Source organism: Galeopterus variegatus, unplaced genomic scaffold (genome assembly GCF_000696425.1).
Source record: "Galeopterus variegatus unplaced genomic scaffold, G_variegatus-3.0.2 Scaffold5930, whole genome shotgun sequence".
In the NCBI taxonomy this organism is placed as follows: Eukaryota; Metazoa; Chordata; class Mammalia; order Dermoptera; family Cynocephalidae; genus Galeopterus; species Galeopterus variegatus.
In genome coordinates, this window is record NW_007732041.1 from 116,891 (window position 1) to 142,417 (window position 25,527).

The 25,527-nt window shown below is 42.0% G+C and overlaps 2 protein-coding genes across 2 annotated transcripts; one reads left to right on the forward strand and one right to left on the reverse strand.

Annotated features, from left to right (window-relative positions):
- The first annotated feature begins 3,591 nt into the window (after positions 1-3,591).
- ZSCAN31 (zinc finger and SCAN domain containing 31) lies at positions 3,592-15,423 on the forward strand. The gene is made up of 4 exons (XM_008590225.1): positions 3,592-4,066; positions 5,013-5,163; positions 5,694-6,502; positions 14,370-15,423. Exons 1-3 carry the CDS (start codon positions 3,686-3,688, stop codon positions 6,467-6,469), a joined length of 1,308 nt encoding a protein of 435 aa, XP_008588447.1. The 5' UTR covers positions 3,592-3,685; the 3' UTR covers positions 6,470-6,502; positions 14,370-15,423.
- Positions 15,424-16,069: 646 nt separating this feature from the next.
- Positions 16,070-22,602, reverse strand: LOC103605604 (piggyBac transposable element-derived protein 1-like; the record flags this gene model as incomplete). The annotated part of the gene is made up of 3 exons (XM_008590227.1): positions 16,070-19,234; positions 21,709-21,805; positions 22,473-22,602. Coding segments are annotated over 3 exons (1,785 nt in total), but the record flags the coding sequence as incomplete, so codon positions are not given.
- Between the last annotated feature and the right edge of the window lie 2,925 nt (positions 22,603-25,527).

Genomic DNA, 25,527 nt, shown 5'->3' on the forward strand with positions numbered 1-25,527 from the left:
CCATTGCAATTACAAAATCCGAACTTCTGTGCCCTGCATGGTCTGGCTCCTGCTTGTCTTGCCAGGCTATTATGTTGCGACTCTTTTCTCACTTGGCTGTGGACAGTCCTGCTTCGTTTCGTTTTTTCACCACAGCCTGCCCTGCCTCAGGACCTTTGAATAGTCTCCAGCGCTCTTCCCTTCTCCTACCCCTCCTCTTTGTGTGACTTACTCTTTTTGCTTTTAAGGGCTCAACTTGAGTGTTACCTCACTTCCCACCACCCCATCCAAATAGGTCCTCCATTTCTTTGATAAGTCAGTGCCTGTTTTGTTTTCCTCAAAGTACTTATCACAACTACTAATTATTTTATTTGTCGCCTTACTTATTTTTGTTGCTGCTGCTGCTGCTATTTTTGATTTGTCTTCCTCATTAAAATATAAGCTCCAGTAAAATAGAAACTGGTCCTGTCTTTTTCACCATGGTAGCCCTATGCCTAAGAAAGTACCTGGTATGTTATACAAAGGTGATCAATGAACTCTTTCTTATTGACTAAAATGAGTGAGTAAATGGCAACCACATCTGTCTAGAACACAACCAGGAGCCAGGACATGAGGAGTAGTTAATATAAATGGCACCAAATTTATCCACCATATTAAAAAAAACACAAGAGTCTTAAACTGGTGTAGTAGTTTAGAAATGAAGATGAAAAGTGGTTGATTGGATCTGATCATGAAAATGAATATTTGTAGAGTTTTCTGCAATTCACCTGCAATAAGTTAGAAAGGTTTCAGTCAGAGGTTTTAAGACTGTGTCTGAAGGTGGACCAAAGTCACAATGTCCACCAAACTGAGAAGATATCTTGAGAGCAAAAACAAGGCAAGCAACTCCATAAATTATTATTCTAGAAGTTTATTGATTGGTGACTTTCGTACGGTAATATTGGGTGGGTGTCAATCCAGGTGCTGCACAGCTGCTTTCTCTGCAAAGCCTGGAGGGGAACCAGGAGTTTATAAGGGACTTGGAGACAAAGGTGGAACTATGCCAAAGGGAACAAATCTGTTGGCATAGGAGACTAAGATTTTCTTGCTTCACATGGCCTTATCTTATATAACCATAGTATTCCCTTCCTTGCTGTGCCTTAGTTGCTATGTAACCAGTGCAGGGAAAGATTGTAACTATTGAAGCCAGAGCTCTGAAGGCCACAGAGATGGAGTCAGGTCCGAACAATATCCCGACAAACTGTTACTAGAAAAATAGTGCTGCCTTTGACTAAAATACAGATTTAGCAACTGGAGCTGGCTTTTGAGGGTAGGTAGACTCAGTTCATTTTCTCTCTCTCTGTTTTTTATTTGCTTTGAAAATTTCTTTCTTTCATTATTTTTTAATGTTAAAATATTTCAGACATCTATAGATGTAAGAACAATATAATAAATGCCCATGTGCTACCACCCAGTCTTAAGTTTTCCAAAAAGTCTTATCATTGTTCTGTATTTGCTTCAGATATTGGAAAAAATAACCATTACAGATACATTTGGGGACCTTTGTGTCCCCCTTGCCCATTCCCTTCCTTTTCAACCTTCTCATCTGAGCAGGAACCATTCCCTTGTGACTTTAGGATTTCTCTGCATATTTTGTAGTTTTATTACATCTTTAAGTATCTATTATTGAAAAAGTTTCCTATATTTCATTTCACCTCCCCTCTGCTGATTTGGAAGCTGCACACTGCATTACTATTATTGTTTTATTTTTGTTGAATATTTTATTGAAGTACATCACATCTCTAGTAAAGTGTACAAATTTTATGTTTACATTTGGAGAATTTTTACAAAGTAAATACACTTATGTAAGTACCATAACCCAGATCAGTAAAGAACATTAACGTCATCCTGGTAGCCTCCTTTATGCCCTGTCCCACTCATTATCCCCCAGTAAAGGTATCTACTTTGTGACTTTTATCACTATAGTTTAGTTCTGCTGTTTTTGTCTTTCATATAATTGGATTCATACTCTTTGCATCTGGCTTTTTACATTCAATGTTGTTATCTGTGAGATTCACCCATGTTTTTGAATGAATGAATAGTTGGTTCTTTTTCAGGATTTTGCTTGTATTAGTTTTCTATTGCTGTGTCACAGATGACCACAGTTTAGTGACTTAAAACAACACCCACTTATTAGCTTATAATTCTGTAGGTCAGAAGTTTGGCACAACATACCTGGGTTCTTCGCTTAGGGTCTGATGAGGCTGAAATCAAGGTATCAGCCAGACTGAGTTCTCATCCAGAGGCTTTAGGACCTCCTGCCTGTCCTTAGAGCCACTGTGGATACCATTAAATACCAATTGTTTGCTTGGTCTGTGATTTTGAATCCCCTCCCATCACCGTTTCTCTGCCTGATAAATTCCTATTCATTATTTTTGCCTAATTCAAATGTATTTGCTCCTAAGCCGCATTCTTTCAATGCTACCTACCTAGGAATAATTTTTTTTCTCTAATCTTTGCTCCCTGGCTATTCAGTTGAGGCTTCTATTATAGCACTCATTGTTGTATTATAGCTAGTTTTGTATGTCCTGTTCTCCACCTAGAACTACCATATATTGACTGTCTACCAGGCTTTTAAATCACTACTGTCTATCTTGCTATCTAGCTATCTGTTTTTTTTTTTTTGATTAAGTACTTTAATATTCCAAATGGTACAAAAATCAGAAAAAAGTACCCAAGGCATTCAGTGAAAAATAAATTTCCCTTTCTCTCTTTTCCCACCATTAGCCAGCCCCCCTCCCCAGAGTCTACTCCTCTCTTTTTTTTTTTTTGATTAAGTACTTTAATATTCCAAATGGTACAAAAATCAGAAAAAAGTACACAAGGCATTCAGTGAAAAATAAATTTCCCTTTCTCTCTTTTCCCACCATTAGCCAGCCCCCCTCCCCAGAGTCTACTCCTCTCTATCAGTTATCTGTTGCCATAATGATGTGGTATAATAAACAGCCCCAAAACTTTAGTGGCATATAGCAATAAACATTTATTTAGCACATGAGTCTATTGGGCACAGGTGACCTGGGCTGGGCAGAGCTTATTTGTACATCTGCACTCAGCTGTGGGTTGGCCAAACAGCTCTGCAGATCTTAGGCTGGGCCCACTCACATGTCTGGTGGTTAGCTGGCTGTTAGCTGATCTACGGTGGTCTCATCTGCTCCACTGGGGTGAGTTGTCTCTGTCCTGCATGTCTCTTGTCATCTGAAGGCTAGCCTGGGTATATCCTTCTTCTGGCGTTTCAGAGGGTAAGATTAAGCAAGCCCAATCACACAAGCACCTTTAAGCCTCTGTTTAGATCACATTTGCTAATATCAAATTGGCCAAATCAAGTCACATGGTTGAGGCCAGAATCAAAATGGGAGGGCACTACAAAGTACATGGCTAGAGAGAAGATTGAGGAATTGAGGCCATTAGTATAGTCTGCCATACCTTATTTTTAGTTCTAAACATATATGTGTAAATACCCATATATATTTTTATTAACATAAATGATAGCATACTGTTCATTGTTTCCATATTTGGCTTTTTTCCTGCTACTTTATTATTTATTTCCTTTAATACATAATGTTCTATCATCAGGTGTTTCCACCTAAAGAAAATTGAATCATGATATCTTAAACCACAGTTATCCCTCCACCCCAAACCAGAGTGAGCCTTCTACGTTAATCCCAGAATGGCATCAACAGAGAAACAGGATGGACTTAAGATTGTGAAGGTGGAGGAAGACCCTATGTGGGACAGAGAAACCTGCCTCCAAGGGAGCAACTTTTCTGGCCAGGAGGCCTCCCGCCAACTTTTTAGGCAATTTTGTTACCAAGAGACTCCTGGTCCCCGAGAAGCTCTGAGCCGGCTCCGGGAACTCTGTTACCAGTGGCTGAGGCCAGAGTCTCACACCAAGGAACAGATCCTGGAGCTGCTGGTGCTGGAACAGTTCCTGATCATCCTGCCTGAGGAGCTCCAGGCCTGGGTACGGGAGCACCATCCGGCGAGTGGGGAGGAGGCGGTAGCTGTGGTTGAAGATCTGGAGCAAGATCTTAGTGAACCAGGAAGCCAGGTGAGAGGAGGAAGATGGGCTTCTAGACACTGAATACTAAATGAAGGGTGAAGTTTGGTGACACCAGTTGGTTGGCAATAGCCACATACATGTATTAGTTCTCTGTTGGTATGTAACAAATTAGTCCTAAACCTTAATGGATTTAAAAAACAAAAACAAAAACAAAAACATTATCTTACAGTTTTTGTGAGTCAGGAATTTGGGAGCTACTTAGGAATCTGTCATAAGGTTGCAGTGAAGATGTCAGCTGAGACTAGTCACCTGAGGACATGACTGAGGGTGGTGGATCCACTTCCGAGAGGGCTCACTTTCATGGTTGTTGGTAGGGCCTCAGCTGCCCACTGGCTTCTGGCAGGAGGTCTTAGTTCTTTGCCACGTTGGTCTCTCTCTAGAGATGCTTGACACATCAGCTGGCTTCCTACAGAGGAGACAGGGAGAGAAGAGAAAAGGCACGAAAGGCACAGTGCTTTTTATGACCAAGTTTATGTCATCACTTCTGCCATACCTTTTATTCAGTAGAAGTGAGCCATCAAGTACGGCCCACACTCAGGGGAGGGGAATTAGACTCCATCTTTTACAGGAAGAAGTATCAAAGAACGTGTGGACATATTTTAGGCCACCACACCGTATTGGGTTACTCTTGCCCTCCCCTTTCTGCTCTGGATGTGCAGTAACACTCAGGTCCAGCCACTGTGCCATTTCACTCCATCTTTTACAGGAAGAAGTATCAAAGAACGTGTGGACATATTTTAGGCCACCACACCATATTGGGTTACTCTTGCCCTCCCCTTTCTGCTCTGGATGTGCAGTAACACTCAGGTCCAGCCACTGTGCCATTTTTCTAGAAAATGTTTCATATGGTTTCATGTGATCTCTTTCATTGAGTACTAGCCTGGGCTTTTGTAGTCCTTTTGTTATGAAACCAAATATACCTACCTGCCCTCAGGCCCCAGATCATGAACATGGACATTCTGAAGTGCTCTCAGAAGATGTGGAACATTTGAAGTCCAAGCAGGAATCAAAAGTCATCCAGCTTCAGTCCATGGTCACACAGCTCAAATATGTATCTTTTGGCCTCCACCATTTTCGAGAACAAGGTAAGGATTTTGTTAGGCCCATTCAGAAGGTCTCTGGTGGCTCTGTAGAGGGTAATAGTTATGAATGTGTACTCTGGGGCCAAATTGCCAAATTTGGAACTTAAGTACTGCTACATGGTAGCTCTGTGACAATGAGCAGGTCAAGTAACCTCCCTTTGCCTTCAGTTTATCCATCTCTGAAATGGGAATAATCATAGCACCTCAGTCACAGAGTTGTTTGAGGATTTAATAAGTTAATTTATACAAAACGCTTAGAATGGTGCCTGCCTTGTAGTAAACATTCTATAGTGCCTGCTTGTGTACATCCTTTCTGGGACCTCACTACCTCACTTTCTCTGGGTGATCCCTTGCAGCCTTTCCAGCAGTGCTGATGACCCCTTCCTCTGCTGTCCTTAATATCCCTGTTCAACACGTCCAGTTTTGCATTCCTAGAACATGTCTGTTTGATAGAATCTTTCTTTTCCCATTGTACGATTGTACTCTTTCGTAAAGGAAAGAGATGACATTGTTTGGTCCATTTTTTATTACAGGGGGTGAAACTATACCTGAAAACCAAGAGTTGGCATCAAAGCAAGAAGTCTTAAAAGAAATGGAACATTTTGGGGATAGCAGACTCCAAAGAGATGTTCCTCTGGATTCTAAGGACAGAGAATCTTGTAAACACAAGAGCAGGGTAGAAAAGCAGTGGGGACACCTCACCGGAGAGAGACGTCACAGGTGCAATGAATGTGGGAAAAGCTTCACTCAGAGTTCAGTCCTCATTCAGCACCAGAGAATCCATACTGGGGAGAAGCCGTATGAATGTGAAGAATGTGGGAAAGCCTTCAGCCAGAGGTCAGGCCTGAATGAGCATCAGCGGGGCCACACTGGAGAGAAACCTTATCAATGTAAGGACTGTGGGAAAGCCTTCAGTGCCACCAATGGCCTCATTAGACACAGAAGAATCCACACAGGGGAGAAACCATACGAATGTGAAGTGTGTGGGAAGGCTTTCCGCCTCAGCTCGTATCTTGTTCAGCATCAGAGGATACACACTGGAGAGAAGCGCTATCAGTGTAATGAGTGTGGCAAAGCCTTCAGTCAGAATGCAGGGCTTTTCCAGCATCTCCGAATCCACACTGGTGAGAAACCCTATCAGTGCAGTCAGTGCAGTAAAAGCTTTAGCAGGCGGACACTCCTTATGAAACATCAGAGAAGCCACACTGGAGAGAGACCGTATGAGTGTGATGAGTGTGGGAAAGCCTTCAGTCATCACTGCAACCTGATTCGGCATTTTAGAATCCATACTGTTGCCAAACTGGACTAACTTCGTGGACTCCTAAAGGGGCCATCTTGGAAAGTAAGATTTTCTAGTTGCTTATTCTGTTTTTATCAAATTTATTCTGCTTTGGAATCAGTAGCTTATTTATAAACCAGGTGCTGGTGTCTTATGGGTGGATGACTGTGGGTGTGGGGGCTGCTGAGGCCTCCTTATTCCCTGTCCCTTGGTTCATTTCTAATGATTTGCCTGAAAGAGACTAAATCTTATCTGGAAATAAATTGGTATGGAGGGGCTGTTCTTGAGTAATACTGAATATTGAACAACTATGAAAGACTAATGTCTGTGTGTACTTTTTAAAGGTTGGGTAAGTTCAAAGGATGTTCAGAGCTAAATTCAGATCATCTAGAGTAGTGCTTATCAAATTTTAGAGTGCCTAAAAATCAGCTGGGATCTTGTTAAAAATGTAGATTCTAATTCAAAAAGTCAGAAGGTGGCCCAGGAATCTGCATTTTAATAAGCTCTCAGGTGACACCGATGCTGCTAGTTCATGGAGCTCACTTTGAACATCAAGTCCCCAGACAAGACTGAGTGTTGGCATGGGCCTTCTAATATGCGAAAGGTGCAGTGGGCAGGTGAGGTGAGGTGGGTTTGGGGAGCAAGGCAGTGTCCTCTGCTCTGGTACAGGCAAACTCAGCCAAATCTTTACCCAGGAAGTCTAAATAGTGCCCATAAATGTTTGCATTAGGATAAAAGCTGCTGCTACAGAGCTCCTGCTCCCCTTCCTCCTGCTCCTCACCTGAGTTCCCAGGGTGAAGGGAAAGGAGCTGTTGCATGCTTAGGAGCACACTGCAAATGCGCCAGTCCTCATCCCCAGTCCTCTCTTGGACTCTCTGAGCTGCTTAGGTCACAGGTACAAGGTCCCAGTTGAGGCATCCTTACCTATGGTGCTACTACGTGCCACATTTCATTCAACACTGAAGCCTGGCTTGGTCCCTCTGCAACTCCTACCCCAGTGTTTAGACAACCACTTTCTCTTTCACCTACTCAGAAAGGCAAAGAGAAAAAGAGAAAGCAGCCACAAAAAGAGGCCAAAGGGATAAAGGAGAAAAATTAAAGGAAGGAAGGACCTCCCTAATGGGTAAGAGAGGGGCAGGGGAGAGTCAGGGGAAGAAAAAAGGACCTTATAGGGCAAGGCTGCAGTAAAGAGAAAATTGAAAAGAGAATTTGGGAACATTTCATTTTTTTTCAGATCCTGTTTCCCCAATCTAAGTGAAAAAGTGTTGTAGTAGCTGATGCCACCACTTGCTCGCATTCAGCCTCATTGGCAGTAGCATGAAGGATTTTCAGTGCCTGCTATCAGAAGAGCACCAAGAGACCTAGAGAATGGAGGTTTCGACCGTGCATAGGGGCACTCAGTCAATCAGCAAGCACCACTCAGCACCTGCTTTGGGCCAGGAGGCACTGTTTAGGGGCTGGGACACATCAGTGAACAGAGTAGACAAAGGCCTCTGCCTGAACAGAATCTACATTCTATTGGGGGAGAAAAACGAACAATAAGCATAATGACTAAATTTTATAGTATATTAAAATGTGGAAAAAAGTGCTTTAGAAACAGAAGAAAGTGGAACAGCATAAAGGAGGAGAGAGGTTTCATTATATAGGATGGTAAAGAGAGGCCTTGTTGAAAAGGAGATCTCGAGCTAAGATTTGGAGAGGAGGGAGTCCACTGCATGCTATCTGGGAGAAGGGTGCTCCAGCCAGTGCAAAGGCCCTAAGGTATAGAATAAAAGTAGCTTTCCCACTGAGTTTCTCAAATGATCCTCACACTCACCCTAGAAGAGGGAGCATGGATATTTACCATTCACCTTTATAGTTGTGTAAACTGAGCCTGGTGAGATGGAGGGATGGCTCAGCATCACATGCCTCCGAGGTGGCAAAGGTCTGAATTCAAGACTCTCCATCTAGTGCTCTTTCCTATTAAGTACCTGGAATCTTTGTTTTCCAACCTGGTAATTATTTTTCTTTTCTTCTTCATCTAGAAAACATACATGATGCCACATAAACAGGCATTGAGTAATTATTTTGAATGAGTGGCTGTGCCCTGAAAGCATGAGGGGTGGTGGTGCAGCAGATCATCTGTGGGTACAGAAGAAGAAGAAATGGATAGAATCCTGGAAGGCCATGTGACATTAGTGGTTGGGTGTGAGAGGCTGGGGAGTGAGAGTTGGGAAGTGCAGGGATTCTGCAGGCAGCTAGAGCCTGATGGGAAGGAAGGACTGGCAAGGTGGAGGGGTGGGAGAATGGGAGACAGAGTCAAGTCTGCTGCTTAGTAGCACAGCATCGCTGCTGTTACTATCTAGCTGTGTGACTGTGGACAAGTTACCTCTCTGTGCCCTCGTGGAAAGACATGAAGTTGAGGTCGGTGAGTAAAGAGATCTGAGGAGGTAAGGCAATTCAGGGAAAGCCTGTAAATCCATTTGTGGGTCGAGTGGGGAGGGGAGGGTCTGGTTAGGAATTGGAAGGGAAGAGCCAGGCATGTATTGAACAGGAGGTCCCGGAATGTTTGGGGAGTAGGCAAGGGAAACTCTCCCATTGCCTCTTTGCCCTGGATGAGCCCAAAGCGCTGAAATATCCTCCAAGCCACCTATAGAGGCAGCGCAAGTATCTGCATGTGGTGGAGCTGAGAGTGGGTCAGTGGTGTCGCATTTGCCCAACCCATGGTCTGTGGGCAATGGGAGAGTCTTGGTCCAAGCTTGGCCCAGCCCAGGGTTAGTCCCAGGGCCAGTGAGGTGGAGCGCGGTGGCACACTGGTCTCTAGGCTAAAGCCCAGGAGTGACCGGGGCACACAGTGCAGGGGAGCCATGAACCATGGCTGGGTAAATGCCAGCATTTCAGAAATAAATATAATAATATAATAATGATGGTGACAACAATGATGATAGATAAATACTTCTGTAGTGCTTATCTTGTTCCTTTCACTATTCTAATCAATTAATATGTATTAACTCATTTGCTCCTCAAACATCATCTAAACATAATTTTCAACTCCATTTTAAACAGGGGGAAACAGGCATGAAGAGGTTAAGTCACTCCCCCAAGGTTATGCCGAGGCACCCTGTGTGTCTTGACCCCATTTCAGATAAGGCCAAAGCCTGCTGGATCATTGATTTGCCTCCTGTACCCACAGAAGCTACCAAATATTGTATTAGTGCTCTCAGTCTATACATTTCTTTCTAACTGCTACCCTACTCAGAATTGAGAAAGCAGTTCATTTAGCGTTCTATTGCTAGACATTGAGGTTGTGTCCTCTTTTTCACTATTTGAAACAAAACTGCAGTGACAGGTCTTGTACTTTCCTCCTCGAGCACAAGTGTACGTTAGCATATGTATATGTTTTAAAGTTTTTATTGCAGAGAATTTAAAACATCTATAGAAGTTGGCAGAATAGTAAAATGAACCCTAACATACCCATCCACCTTCAACAGTTAGCAACTCATGACTGGTCTTTAATGCATATCTCTATCCACTTCTTCCCTTGCCTTGTTATTTTGAAGCAAATGCCAGGTACAATATTTTACCTGTGAATATTTCAGTATGTATCTCTAACAAATAAGAACCCTTTTAAAAAACATAGCCATAATACCTTTATCACCTAAAAATTTAATACTTATTTATTTTTATCATTACACATCCAGTAAGTATTTAAATTTCCAATTCTTATAAACGTCTTCATTTTTTATTTTTTAACGTTTGTTTGAATCAGGATCCCCTATGATGTCTACAAAGAGTGCTTGGCTGATATGTCTTGTCTCTTTTAGTCTGTAGGTTTCCCTCCACCTCCCCCCACCCCTGCATTGTATTTGTTGTGGGTGGTGGTGGGGGGATGTTTATCCTGGAGTTGCTTACAGTCAGCATTTTGGTGAATGTATCTCTGTGGTGAAGTTTAGCATCCTCCTCTGTCTTCTGTATTTCCTGTAAATTGGTAGTTCACAGGAGTGAAATGACTCATCTAGAGGACTGATCAGATTTGGGTTCAACCTTTACTGGCAAAACCATTGCATTGTGGTGTGTTCTTCTAGAAGGAAAGAATATCTGGTTTCTTTTTGCGATGTTAGCAGCTGTTGATGAACAGTGTCTCCATCTATTAATTCATAATGGATGACACAATTTTGATATTTTTAATTATATCATTTCTTCATTCATTTATTAAAAGAAGAATTTATAAATTCTTAATTTTTTAAAATAAATATAAGAATTTATAATTATTATAGAAGAATACATTTATTAAAACAAAATTTTCCTTGTCATCTATTTGGTTACTAAGTGGTATAGTTCATATGGAAAAAGGCAGGGTAAATGCTTGATTGTTTCCCTTTATTTACCAGTTTTCAAAATACATAGTTCTCCAGCATTCTATGGTACAATGGCATTCTGTGGTTACAATGGTAACCAATTTTTTTTTTTTTTTCCCTTTTTGTCTTTTTTCGTGACCAGCAATGGGATCGCAACCCTCGGTGTCACGCCCGCACTGCGCTCAACCAGTGAGCGGACCGGTCTCTACATGGGATCCGAACCCTCGGCGGGAGCGCCGCTGAGCTCCCAAGCTCCGCACTCTACCGAGTGCGCCACCAGGCCGGCCCCCAATTTGTTTTTTTAAAAGAATAATTATGAACTCATGGACATAAACGTACCTGAAGTGTTTCAATCCATTGCTGTCATTATCTTTACTAGTTTTCAAATGTTTCCGTCTTCATGTGAGAAGCTCTTCAGGTTGGCTTCTGAGTCCTTCTGACACAAGATCCTCATAAGTGCTTCCTTGCTTTACTCTGTGACAAGATGTTTCAGGCTCATGTCATACATTTCTTGCCTCAGATCCAAATTCAACCATTTCTCCCAGGAGCCCGGATTTATTTTGGGGGAAATGGAATTTCAAGATGACAAATTGGGTGCTAGGGGAGGCTCCTTGCTTAGCTGATTATTATTCCTAAGCCTTTTCAGTAGAAAGAAGTAGGAGATATACATCTGTGTGTATATATGAGGGTACTTCAAAAAGTTTATGGAAAGTTTCATATTATCTTTTAATTATATTTTTCCACGAACTTTTTGAAGTAACCTAGTATAAGTGTGTGTGTGCATGTCTGTCTGTCTATCTGATTTTCCAATTCAGGACGATATGGTTTTTACTTTTCTCACATTTGCATTTCCTCTTGTAGTTATCTATTTCTGTGTAACGAGTTATCTCAAAACTGAGCAGTTTAAAACATCTGTTTTCCATGGGTTAGGAATTCAAGTGTGGCTCAGCTGGGTACTGTGCTTCAGAGTCTCTCAAGACTGAAATCAAGGTGTTGGTCAGGGCTGGCATCCCATCTGAGGGCTTAACTGAGAAGGATCTCCTTCCAAGTTCACGTGGTTGTTGGTAGAATTCAGTTCCTTGAGGGTTCTTGGACTGAGGGCTTCAGTTACTTGGTGGCTGTTCACAAGAGGCAACCTTCAGTTCCTTGTCACATGGGCCTCTTTATCATGATAGCTCGTTTCATCAAAACCCCCAAGGGAGAGCATCTGCTCGCAGGACAGAAGTCACAGTTTTTTGTAACCTAATCATAGCAGTGACATCCACTCAACATTGCTGTATTCTATTGGTTAGAAGCAAGTTATTTAAAGGGAGGGGATAATACAAGGCCTTGAATACTGGGAAGTGAGATCACTGGGGGGCATCTTAGAGGCTGCCTCCCACACTATTCTCCTGTGTCAACAATCCCAGTTCTCAAAGACAGTGGGAAATGACAGAATTAGAATATCATATGTGCATTTAACATTTGAATACTACTAAAGTACCTCCAAATTGTCTGTGCCAGTTTACATTCCCAACAGCACAGCATGGTTGTTATCCCATATCATTGCCCATATTTATATTTTCAAACATTTAAATATTTGCCAAGCTGTTAGGTGTATAATGGTATCTTGTTTTTATTTTTAACCCCTGAATACTAATGAAATTATGCATCTTTTAAGGGGTTTATTGGCCATTCACATTACCTTCTCTGTAAATCTCTTATTCATATCCTTTGCCCAGTTTTCTTTTGGGCTTTTTAACTTTTCTGTATCTGTGGGTAGAAATTCTTTATATTTTAGATACTAATCCCCTATTATATATGTTTCATTTTTTTAAAAAGTTGGTCACTATTTTCTTCTCTAATCTTTTTTTTTGTGTGTGTGACCGGTAAGGGGATCGCAACCCTTGGCTTGGTGTCATGCGCACCGCGCTCAGCCAGCGAGTGCACTGGTCATCCCTATATAGGATCTGAGCCCACGGCGGGAGCGCCGCTGTGTTCCCAGCGCCGCATTCTACCGAGTGAGCCACAGGGTCGGCCCCTTCTCTAATCTTTTCTCAGATCCACCTCTGCTTTATATATCCAGTACCTTATATTCTCTTTTTCCTGGCTATAATCTTTCACTTACTCCCAGTCCTCTGGCCCTAGAAGAAAAACAGAGCTGCTTTAGCCCTCATGCCTGGGTTGACAAATCCTACTTGCATATACTTACCTCCCCAACAATCTGTACCTCAAAGCCCAAATTATCATAAATGACTCAGTTCTACCTGCTTTTCCATTGACCTTTACCCCAGGTGAGACTATTATACACCATTTTACTTCCCTTTCAACCAACTGGATCCCCTCCTCAACTCTTGGGCTTCCTTAAGCCCAGGATGTGGACAAAAACATCATCAACAAACCATGTCCATATTGTTTTAATTCCTTTTTGTCCCTGTCATAGACTCAACAACATTTATGTGCTCGAGGCAATTTGTGGTTTTCTTGTTTCAGTGCAGTGACTTGTATCTGTGCTGAAGGGAATGATTTAATGTACCTCATGTAAGCATGGATATCCAGATAACATTTGGCAGCCAATATGACAGCTTGGAATGGTTCCTGAATTTTGAAATTGAGATTTTATACATACTTGTTAGTGTTCAGGAATCAAAAAGTCAATCTTATTTGTTAACTCCACAGCCTTAGACAAAAAACAAAAGTAAGGGGTCTGTCAGGATCTGGAGTGGCTCCCCATGATTTGGTGTTCAGCTTCAGCAGAATATTTTCTGTCCTCTCTTAACACAAATTCCCTGCTGCCTGCTTCTGGTTCACATTAGTCATTAGAGTAGAAGAACGCACAAGTGTATACACTGGGTCACGTCCCGGGTCCTTCCAGGCTGAAGATTTATTTTTGACAGGAATCAGAGCTGTCCTCTTTCTCCCTATCTCAGAAATGACTACAATTCCCTTAGTGGCGCTATACAGCATGTTCATCCGTTAACTTATTGAATGCTTTTACAACTTTCTGAGTTTGTAGGACTAGTAGCTGTCCGTACAGTCTGTCCTCCTGTGGTCTCCTCTTCCTCTCCTTGGCTGCTGTGGTTGAGGGTTTCTGGATGTCCTCCAATCCATCTGGTCAACCTGCCCCATTCTTTCCTCCCTGGCAATCTTCCCTCATCATGCTCAATAGGCTATCTTCTTCATCCTTTTTTATCTGCCACAACTATTGGTCGCTACTGCTTGGTACCTCTCCTGACACATCAGACCACCGCTCACATCCCTGTTCACAGCCCAGGTCCTACTCTACAGCATTCTTTATTTTCTCTTTAAATGCCAAATTCTATTCAATGTGTCCCTTTCCCACATCTACCAAGTACCAAGGCCATGCCAGTATCCTCTTCTCATCTTCATGATAGTTGCTCTTCAACTCTTCGAATAGTTCTATGCTTCCTGTGTGAACAATTACCAAACCTACTTGCCAGGACCCGCCCTCTGTCCTGCAGATCTCCCTCTGGGTACAGCAGTGATCCCTTGTAGGCATTTACCAGCACTCAAACCTACCACACTTTTCACTTGATTCATCCTGTTCCTCCCCCAGGATGGGGAAGGGTTGACAAATGTCTTTTGTATTTCAGATAAAGAATCCAAGATTAAAAATATGGAGACGAACAGCAAGAAAAAGGAGCTGTCCTTCGAGCAGGAAACACCTGAAGACGCGTAACCCCCTAAAACAATCCTATGCAGACCTCGAAAAAAGCGTTTTTCAGAGCCTCAAATGCAACAGAAGCAGTGAGTGGGCAAAGCTACAATGGAAAAAAGAGGTTCAAGTGTGGCGAGCGTAGGAAGGGTTCTAGCTAGTTCTGGGACCTCCGAATCCACCTGAGGATCTGCACCGGGGGAAAAGCCGTACGAGTGCGCCGAGTGGAGGAAGGCGCTCCGACCCGACCGAGCTCCCGCAGCGGCCGGAGGGCGGCGCCGCTCCCGCTGTGAGCGCTTGGACAGCGCCTTCCGCCGCGGTTCGCGCACACGCATGCGCGGCCGGCGGCCAGGACTCCCGCCGGAGCGCGTCCTTCCCCCTTGTGTCCGCACTGAGAGCAGGCCGCCCGCGTGCGAGGACTGCAGCAAGCACTTCATCAAGAGCTGCAAACTCGTCCAGCACCGGCGCGTACAGACACAGGCCTTAAGAGTGCGGCGAAACGTTGAACTGGGGTTCCGACCGCGTCCAACGCCAGAGGGTCCGCGTGGGGGAGAGGCCCTGTCAGTGTGAGGGGTGCGGCAATGCCTTCGGTCAGAGCCCAGCACTTCCTAAGCATAAGAAAACCCATCCAAAGAGTCAAGGGAAAAAACCTCATTGGTAGTGTGATGGAAAGCGTTCAGGCAGAGCATGAATAAGTGTAGATGAATCATGGATGAGAGTGAAAGAAGTGAGCGCTTAATTCTCATACCAGGAGGGCATCCTACTACACTGAGAACAAATTACGTCTTCTATCAGAACCTGCATTTTACTGCTAGCAGTAGTCAAAACCGGTACTAAACCGGCTGTGCGTCATACAGGTGTTTAATATCACATGATAAATAAAACAGACCTTGAGGCTGCACTGACACTGACTCAGGCCTTACTTTGGAATACAAATTCTACTTATACACACGGCATAGCCAGAGATTTAGTTAACCTGGGTACTTTGGTAAATATATCCTGGAGGGAAATAATATCACATGATAAATAAAACAGACCTTGAGGCTGCACTGACACTGACTCAGGCCTTACTTTGGAATACAAATTCTACTTATACACACGGCATAGCCAGAGATTTAGTTAACCTGGGTACTTTGGTAAATATATCCTGGAGGGAAACTTTAGCAGATAGTTGAATTTGACACTGTCTTCTTTCTGAACTCTGACTTCCAACATCAAAAACTGTAGGCAAGAAGTTCCATATTCACTTGGGATTTGCCCTGAATGCAGGGGAGTGAAACCACAGTAAAGAAAGAACTTTACAGTATAAAATGAGGACAAGGTTCAGTCTGAGCTTGGGTCTTATTTCAAAATATTTAGGCACAAGGGCAAACCAGACTGATGTTAATTTTGTATCCAGTTATTGATAATCATAATTCCTAATTAGATCCCTTAATGTGAGGAACACAAACACTTGATCAAAATATGTGTGTCTTGACTTGCAAAATCTATGGTAACTCAGAACAGTTCCTTGGAGCCAGCCAGATTACTAAAGGGTGTTGGGGCCTCTTCTAATGTATAAATTTACCTAATAAAGTTTTCTTTTTTCTTTTGAGAGTGCTTCTTCTGAATACCTAATAAAGTTTTAAAACATTTTTAAAAATTCTTTTAATTTTAACATACATATTTGTGGGGTACAGCATATTCTTGCAATACATGCATATATGAATACTTAGTGAAGTTTTAAAGTCATCACTTGTCTTCATCATTTCTCACTGCAAATTATTCCGTATTTTTTCCACCGAGGTTACGATCATATTCCACTGTTCTAAAGTACACTTTAAAGATAAAGCTATGTATTTGGATAGCTAAATTTTCCCATCAAGTTGCAATGTATTCTAAGAATCCCATGTAGTATAGCAAATCATTTCAGGTCCAGTTTTAGTTGCAAAAAGTTATTGCAAAAGAGATTCTCTGGAATTCTATTGTCTAGTAAGGAACATACCCTGAGCAAAAATAACTACTGTGTAGAACAGCAGTATTTGAGGAGCACCATAAACGTGGTGTGCACAGAAATACCATAGGTGTTCAGTACAATGGCAGGGCAGGGTAGACAAAGTGATCATTCTTTTGGCATAGATCTACAGGAACCCTAGGAATGTCCTTTGCTAAGCTATAGCCCTTTGCAATTACAAAGGTGTTGACCATTCCTGCAATGTGACTTTTTGGGGTTTTATATAGAAAAGTACGAAAACAACAACACAACAAAAGACAAACTAGAAACAAAAAACATAAAACAAGTTGATTCTCAATATTGGCGCCAAGGGCTGCACCACCTCCTACCTATGTGAATTTGAAAATGCTACTTAACCACTACGCCTGTTTTCTCATCTACAGAACGAGTATAAAAAAAAATGAGGAAAACTTAATGACTTAATCTAGTATTTCTTCTTGTGTTATCTATCACTGATGACCTTAATCCTAGACACTCACTTATCTCCTTAGGTGATTTCAACATGGGCTTCATGTCCTCTTAACTCTACTGTTATCCTGTACTTTACTGTCAACAATAGAGTCACTGTTACTACTGTTACTCTGATTTGCTTCATGTTTTCTCCATTTTCTTTACTCTTTTGACTTTTGCTGCCAACTCACACAGTCAGAATAGGACACCTTTCATTTCAATATTCAAAAGCAGTGCTTGCTTCGTCTCTGGTTTTCCCTTTACAGTACCTTCCTTCTTCAATATCCCTGCCTGGCCTTTCTTACCTATACACAATCTGACCCACCAGTTTGACACCAATGCTGAGGTTTTTAGCCTATTACCACCCAGGTTTTGTTTAAATCAGTCTTACTTCATAGGCTCTGTCTTGAATTTGGACTATGGATTCAGTGCCATTCTATAGTTGCTGTGACATTGCCTGCATTTTTAAATGGCATTCTCTAGAAAAAAAATTTTTTTAAAAAGAAGCAGGATTTCATTCTTTAAATGCACAAAATAATCAACAAATAAATGATTTCCCATGTCTGACATAAAATTAGACATAGAGAAAGGTACCACTGGAGTTCAACATTTTCACAGATAATTTTTAAACATTACTAGTTATAATATTCTTTGCAACTCTATATAAATGTCTGATTTTTAAAATATTACTTAATAACTTAATTTCATTACATATATCAAATTTGCTTTGGGAGGGTACAACCTACATTTAGTTATAATTTTCTGTCTTGTGAATGTCTACACTGTGTCTGTTTTCTCTGCCTTAATCTGACAGATTAGCATTATGTTCCAAGTAGAAATGAGCCACACATTTCCGAAAATCTAAGAGGTCTAGAGAGGCACCCGGGTTACAGGCTCTATGCAGTTGCCACGCATTGTTCATGGCTACATCGATCATGTAGCTCACCAGACTTGAGTACCATTTCTTGCTTCTTATCCTCACCTTGTACTTGGCAATAATTTGATCCATTTTAGCTACACCTTTCCTGCATTCATCATACAATTTCACTATGGATGGTTGACTTATCTGAGAGATCTCTTCATCAGCAGCAAAACAATTTATCTTATTGACTGGTTCTATGCCTACAGCGTTGGAACACAGACTGATAATGCCATCACCATGCCAACAACACAAAATTATCTCATCATTTTCTTCCACTCGGAAATCAAAATACCCCCTCTTCATTTTTTCCATATGTTCTGCATTCATAAGTGGACATTTTTCAGTCCTGTTCTCACAAATTGTTCCTGTTGCCCTCACCCCCTTCTTCTTCAAAGCTGACATCAATTTGACACTTGTAAAGAAACTATCAAAACACAGGTGATAGGGATACTGACCTCTCTCTAAAAGAACATCAGCAAAGTTCATCACTAGATTTCCACCTAACCCAAGGTCAAGATCCTTATCTGCCTTTATAGTTGCTTCTTCTTGATAGGGCTCAAACCAAACCAGATAACCCCGTGTGGTTGTACCACACCAAATTTTATAGCCAATTCTAATAGGCTTTCCATTCAGGAATTGGTCACTATCAAAACATTCACACATTGACTTATCAAAGCAATAGTATTCTTCTAGGGGAGCATACAAGAGGAAATTTTTATTCATTTGCTTTATGAGAGGCCTCAATTTTGTAAACTTATCTTTTTGATCTAGGTGGCTATTATCTGCAAAATGTAGGTATGAGAAAATCAATTCAAATCTGTCCCTTCTAATTGCATTTCTAACCAGGTTCTGATCGGCATCAGAGGTTTCCCAATACATTCCCCTTCTGGGATGCCTTACAAATCCACTCAAAAGCAGGATACCAAATATACACCTCATTTCCTGAACTGTGACTTCCAAGCTGACATTTTTCTGAGAAGCATAATTATTGGTTTCATTGACAATCAAGTTGAATGTTTCATCATCAAAAAACAATTCAAAGAGCTCTACCGGGTTCAACTTTTCACTCTTGAGGTTCAAAAGTCCAGAATCCAGTACTGACCAGCTAGGAAAGTCAGGTTTAATGTCTCTTTTGGTCCATTTCTTCCCAGGTACACTTGATACCTTTAGCTTCTTCTGAGCAGGCTGGCTCTCAGGCTCATTGTCTTCTTCCGTATCCGAATCACCAGAAAATGCAAGGCCTTGGAGCAGTTCAGTCACCCGAGCTTTGTCTTTTTTTCTCCCTTTTCGGGTAATGTCGCCTGCAGCATATTCTAAGGATGAGATGTGCATCCGGGCCCACAAGTCACCTGGGTGACGGTCCTTCAGAGTGTTCAAATGCACAACTGTCCTTTCAGTAGAGACAGGAGTACTACAAGGGATCTGGGGTATACTGTCTCTGGAAAGAAAAGAGAACACACGCTATAAAAATCCTCCATCATATTCTCTCATACACAGCAAATACACTGAAGCCTAAATCTTATGGGTGGGGATTATGTATTTCTCACTCCATGTGTCCACGGGGAGGATTTCGGCTAGACTTAACACTTCTGGCCTTTCCCCACCTCTCACTCACACTTCACAACATAACTGATGGTTGCATCTGGGAGGAGAAACTGGGCCTCCGTAGCACAGCCCCTCCGTCTGCCGTCTTCAGGGGCAGGCTGCAGACATCCACGCTCCTGTGCAGGAGGACAGCCGCTGAGATCCTCCTCTGCCCGCATGGCCCACTTGGCTCTGCCTCGGAGCCGCTTTATCCAGTCTAGCTTCTGCCAGTAATGAAGGTGAGGTTTCCAGAACCATCTGTTTTACTCCTGTGTCCCTGTCAATTGGTTCTGATCTTGGACAAGAAAGGAGGTCATTATTCACTGAGCCTCCTCACCCCTCTCACAGAATTTCTGAACATGGAAGGACTTAGCCTTTCCCAGTTCTACATTCATCTGGTGGACATACTGTTTTGAGGAAAAACACCAAAAGAAACCCAAACTCATTGCACTTCAACTGTTTTTATGAGGTTTTCAAGGAAGTAAGCTAAAGTTACAAAGAAGAAAAGTATTATTTTATACAAACTTCTTTTTAAATTTTAGATATTTGCATTTTATTTACTAGTGTCCTATCGGTAAACTAGTCTAGTTTTAGAAGACATAGGTTAAAAAAGCAGTTAAAAGAGTGAATCTTCATATAATACACTACATATATTTATTTACATAAAGCATTTATCATCCCGTGTCTTCAGAGTCTACATGTATGACCCATTCAATGCATCCATTTAGGGACAGGGGGAGGGAGAAGAGGACTAGTGAGAAATTGGTTAACAGACACAAAAAAATCATACGTTTTGTAACGAGGAATACGCTAATTATCCTGATTTGATCATCACATATTGTGCACGATATATTGACAGTTAACTCTGTACCTCAAAAATACGTATCATCAATTGTGTTTCAATTTAAAAAAACCACAAAAACCACATATCCATCTTAGAGTTCCCTGACATTCTCAACTTCAGGGACACTCCTTGAATCCTGTCATGACACTGAGCTTTCCCACTGCTGAAATCTAAGTTCCCAGAGCTACAGTGCATCCACCCCAATACGGTGCGGAAGGAGATAGGAGTGGGAAGTGGGAAAAAGAGTGCGGTAAGGAAGTGGAAAAAAGAGTGCGGTAAGGAAGTGGGGCTAGAGATGGAGGGTCTGGATCTTTGGCATCGCGGTTAAGCTGGTGCACCAATCCTGGAACAGCCTGCCTTCAGAATATTTGTTATGAGAAACAATAAGATGTCTTTATTCTTATAGGCACCGTGAGTCATGGTTTCAGTCACCTGAGGTTGAATGCATCCAGCAGGCACAACTGCAGACTCCTTCCTATTCCCCAGGTACAACTCCGAGCGAAGTTACAGAACGTTATTACTCTTCCTTTAGTGGAGCGTGGCTCAGGTCTCACTAGCTTCAGGAAAAACGTCATTTCTCTTCTTAGGCTTCAAGACATTTCTATTTTAACTGAGATTTCGCTCGATTTTTCTAAGATGAACAAGTGTCAATAAGGAGAATCCTCAACTCCTGCCTGGCTCCTAAATATCCTACTTGTTTCCTTTTTCTTCTTTTCTCAATTCTCTGAGGAGTTAATGGTCTCACCAGAAGCCAACCCCCTGCTTGTCCCTCCCTTTCTTTCTTTCTTTCTTTTTTTTTTTTTTAAAGATGACCGGTCAGGGGATCTTAACCCTTGACTTGTTATCAGCACCACACTCTCCCAAGTGAGCCACGGGCCGGCCCCTTGTCCCTCCCTTTCTGCTTTCTGTATCTATGTTACACATTAATTCTTTCTGTATCTATGTTACACATTAATTCATTCCCACAACCAACATGTATGAAACAACTGCTACTATCAGTAATTTCTCCTTCCTTATCAGTTACTTTCCTTCTGATCTATTCCTTGGTCCCATCTCTTAATGGAGGCTGAGGATACCGTACTTATCTTTCCTAAGTCCTCGTCCAGCTATGATGATATTTCTTTCTTAACCATCATGGCAGCCTCATCTGCAGCCCTCACTCTCATCTAAATTCTCTGCCTTCTGTCTTCTCTATCTACAGCTCCATAGAAACATAGTGGAGCCCAGGGAAGAGTGATCAAGCAGGGTAAACTGGGTCGGGATTCATGGAAGCAACTGTGTGCCAGATGAAGGTTCTGTATAATTACTGAATATTGACAAGTCACCTTGTTGGCACAGGGCCTCCTATGATCCCAGAAGTGAGAGTGGCACTTGTCCTGTATTATTCCAGGAAAGCAACTTTTGACCAACTGATTTCTCTGGTTCCACTCTAATTTCTTCTTGTATCTGCAGGATTTGACCCACTCAGGACCATGGACACTCACCTGTTGGGTATTCCTGAGGCCTCCCCACCTTGTTCCATTTCTTCAGAAGTTTCTTGCTTTGTATTAAACAATTCATCTTCAGTTACACATTCTTCAGCTAAAATAATACATTAATAATTTAAATGTCATCTGTTCTATGAATTTAGAGAAAACAACCTCCAGGGTAGGGAATTGATGCTCCAAATTAAAACAAACAAAAAATCAACAGGTATCTTGGGTGCAGATTGAGCAGTCCTATAAAATGAGGCAAAGTATGGGAAGATAAGAAGGAAGGTCAACTAGGGCACCAGAGCTCAGCTGCAGAGAGGGCCCAACAGGGCAGAGCACATTTACAGAAGATTCAACACGGACAGTAGTGTTCTCAGAGAGTGAAGACAATATCCTCTGAGGTAAAGAAGATCAGGCAAAGGCATTCATGGGGCTTCCAAGTATGAAGGGATACCTGAAATGACAAGTCATATGAAATCGTTGATAGGGAAGAAAAAGGGGAGCAAAGGAGGAGTTGCTGAGGGAATCAGGGAATAGGGAGGGATGATCAGAGAAGATAACAGTAAGAATCAATGAGCTGGGTGATTAGCAACAGAGGATAACGTGACTGGGAAGGATGCAAAATAACAACGGCTGAGAGGAATCTGGAGTGAGAGGCCAGAAGGAGAAGAGAGGGAGAGGGTCTGTAGGGAACATGAGTTCCCAAGTCAAAAGTCAGGGTCAGTGATGGGAAAAGGAGCGCACAGACAGGGGGCCAACCGGAGGCCTGTCCTTACTCATCAGACTGAGGCCTGTAACCTTCTCCTGAGCTGAGTTCTCGCAGGGGTTCCTCTGAGCCAGACTCAGATGTGGCCACTCCTCTGGGGCAAGGCCCTGGGATGCTTCTTCCTCAGTCTTCACTGATGTCTAAAAAAAGGCAAAAAAAAAATGGTCTCTTAGATTTCCCTGGGGTAAGGATAAGAGGTCCAGTTGTGAATGGTGTTGAATACCACAGCACAGACCAGTGGTACCAACCCCTCAGGGCATTCTGTAAATTTGTGGGAACCTTTTTGGTTATAACAGTGATGCCCAGCCCCACCTCATGCCAGTGCCATTCAGAGGATGAAGCCAGAGATGCCAGACATACTGTAATGCATGGGACAGTCCCACACTACAAAGAATTGTCCCACATTCTGCAGACATTCACGTGTCCTGCTGAGCCAACCTATAAGTAATATAAATCAGCTGCACTTAAGTATAAGAATCCTGAAGAGTTTTTACAGAATGATACTGAAAAAAACAATAATTTAAGAACATTACAGTAGGAAACTGACCTGGAATAAAGACATTGTCATAAAAGCTGACTCACTTGGACTATTCTACTCACTGTTCCATAGCATTTTCTACTATGCATTTGGCTGAAGAGCATTTCAATACAATATTGCAGTTACTGCAAATGCACTCAAACTGATTACAAATACATAATGGAGGAGTTTTTTTTTTTTGTCTTTTTTTTTTTTTCCGTGTCCGGCAACGGATTGCAGGCATTCTGTAAATTTGTGGGAACCTTTTTGGTTATAACAGTGATGCCCAGCCCCACCTCATGCCAGTGCCATTCAGAGGATGAAGCCAGAGATGCCAGACATACTGTAATGCATGGGACAGTCCCACACTACAAAGAATTGTCCCACATTCTGCAGACATTCACGTGTCCTGCTGAGCCAACCTATAAGTAATATAAATCAGCTGCACTTAAGTATAAGAATCCTGAAGAGTTTTTACAGAATGATACTGAAAAAAACAATAATTTAAGAACATTACAGTAGGAAACTGACCTGGAATAAAGACATTGTCATAAAAGCTGACTCACTTGGACTATTCTACTCACTGTTCCATAGCATTTTCTACTATGCATTTGGCTGAAGAGCATTTCAATACAATATTGCAGTTACTGCAAATGCACTCAAACTGATTACAAATACATAATGGAGGAGTTTTTTTTTTTTGTCTTTTTTTTTTTTTCCGTGTTCGGCAACGGATCGCAACCCTCAGTGTTGCCCCCGTACCGGACCGGGGACCAGCAACGGGATCGCAACCCTCGGTGTTGCTCCCACGCCTCGCTCAGCCAGTGAGCGGGAACCGGTCTGTATGTGGGATCCGAACCCTCGGGCGGGAGCGCCGCCGCGCTTCCCAAGCGGCCCACTATCCAGTGCGCCACCGGGCTGGCCCCCATAATGGAGGAGTTTTGAGACTCCTTTAAACTTGGAATGGAATGTAAATGCAGAGATCTCACTGAATTTTAATAATAAATATTGTTTAAAAATATTTCAAAGCTAGCAATGATAAGATATCCAGGTTGGAAAAATTATACACTGAAATTATTTATTTTGGGGGTTGCCTGTGGTTTTATATTTTTGTCTGACACCATCCCCAAAGGGGTACCACATGACTTTCTCTATTAACCTCTTGATTTTCTCTTTCATTTTCTTTTTCCCACTGCCTGAAAAAGGATACGGTACCATTTTTACTGACTGAATGTTTATTTTGACAAGGAGGGGGGTTTCAAAACAGAAGATATAATTTCTCTTTACCTCATCACTCCCCTATCCCAAACTGCAGAGAATTATTTTGAGCCTAAAAAGCCCATCTCATTTAAATATCATACCTCCTTATTTTCTCCCCTTTATCAATGTACCGTAATTTGCCTTGAAATCTATATTGGTTTCCTAGGACTCTTGTAATAAAGTATCACAAACTCAATGGCTTAAAACCACAGGATTCCACTCTCTCATGGTTCTGGAGGCTAGAAATCCAAAGTCAAGGTATCAGCAGGTCGGGCTCCCTCTGGAAGCACTAGGTGGGGATTTTCCCTGCTTCTCTCCCAGATTCTGGTGGTTGTCAGCAATCCTTGGTGTTCCTTGGCTTGCAGACACATCACACAAATCTCTGCCTCCGTCATCACATGGCATTCTCCCTGTGTGTCTCTTGGTCTTCACAAAGCCATCTTACAGGGACAACAGTTTTTAGATTTAGGGCCCATCCTGATCCAGCATGACCTCATCTTTACTTGATTACATCTACAAAGAACCTATTTCCAAATCAGTTCACAATCACAGGTACCTGGGGTTAGGACTTCAGCATGTCTTTTGGGGGGATGTAATTCAATCTACAGCGTCTTAGCCCTACTTCAGTTAAGGTTATTTCCTTCTTCTCTGTCTGGTCTTTCTTCATTTGACTCAACACTAGTTTTCATTCTACTGTCCACCTACACCTCTTCCATTTGATGTTCCTGGACTTCTGACCCTCTTATTCCTCCTTGATTCAAACACTGATTATACATCAGTGCAAACATCTACTTTGTTATTGCTTCAGGTATAATCATGTCCATACATTTGCATTTTAAATACATACTATTTTTTTTAAAATAAATTACTTTTTCTTTGTTTCTACATTGTATTACATTTAAGGTAACTATGTTAATTTTTTGTAAAATTTATTTTATTTATTGAATCAAAAACAACTATACATATTTTTTGGGTTGAACATTGAGATATGTTGATCAAATCAATATTACTAGCATATATATTGTTACAAGTCATAATTATTCTTTATGCCCCTTGTCCAATCTCACACCATCCCCCACTTCCTCCCCTCTCCCCCCTAATTACCCTAGATTTCTTCTCTCCTTCTGAAAGAATAATGGTTACTCTGTTAATTTGTTGCCTAGATGATCTGTCCAATACTGAGAGGTGTGATCAGGTTCCCAACATTATCATAGACCAGATGCTTCCTCTGTCACTCTGAAATGGGCTTTGTGGAGAGAGACATCCTCTTCTTTATCTCTGCTGGTGA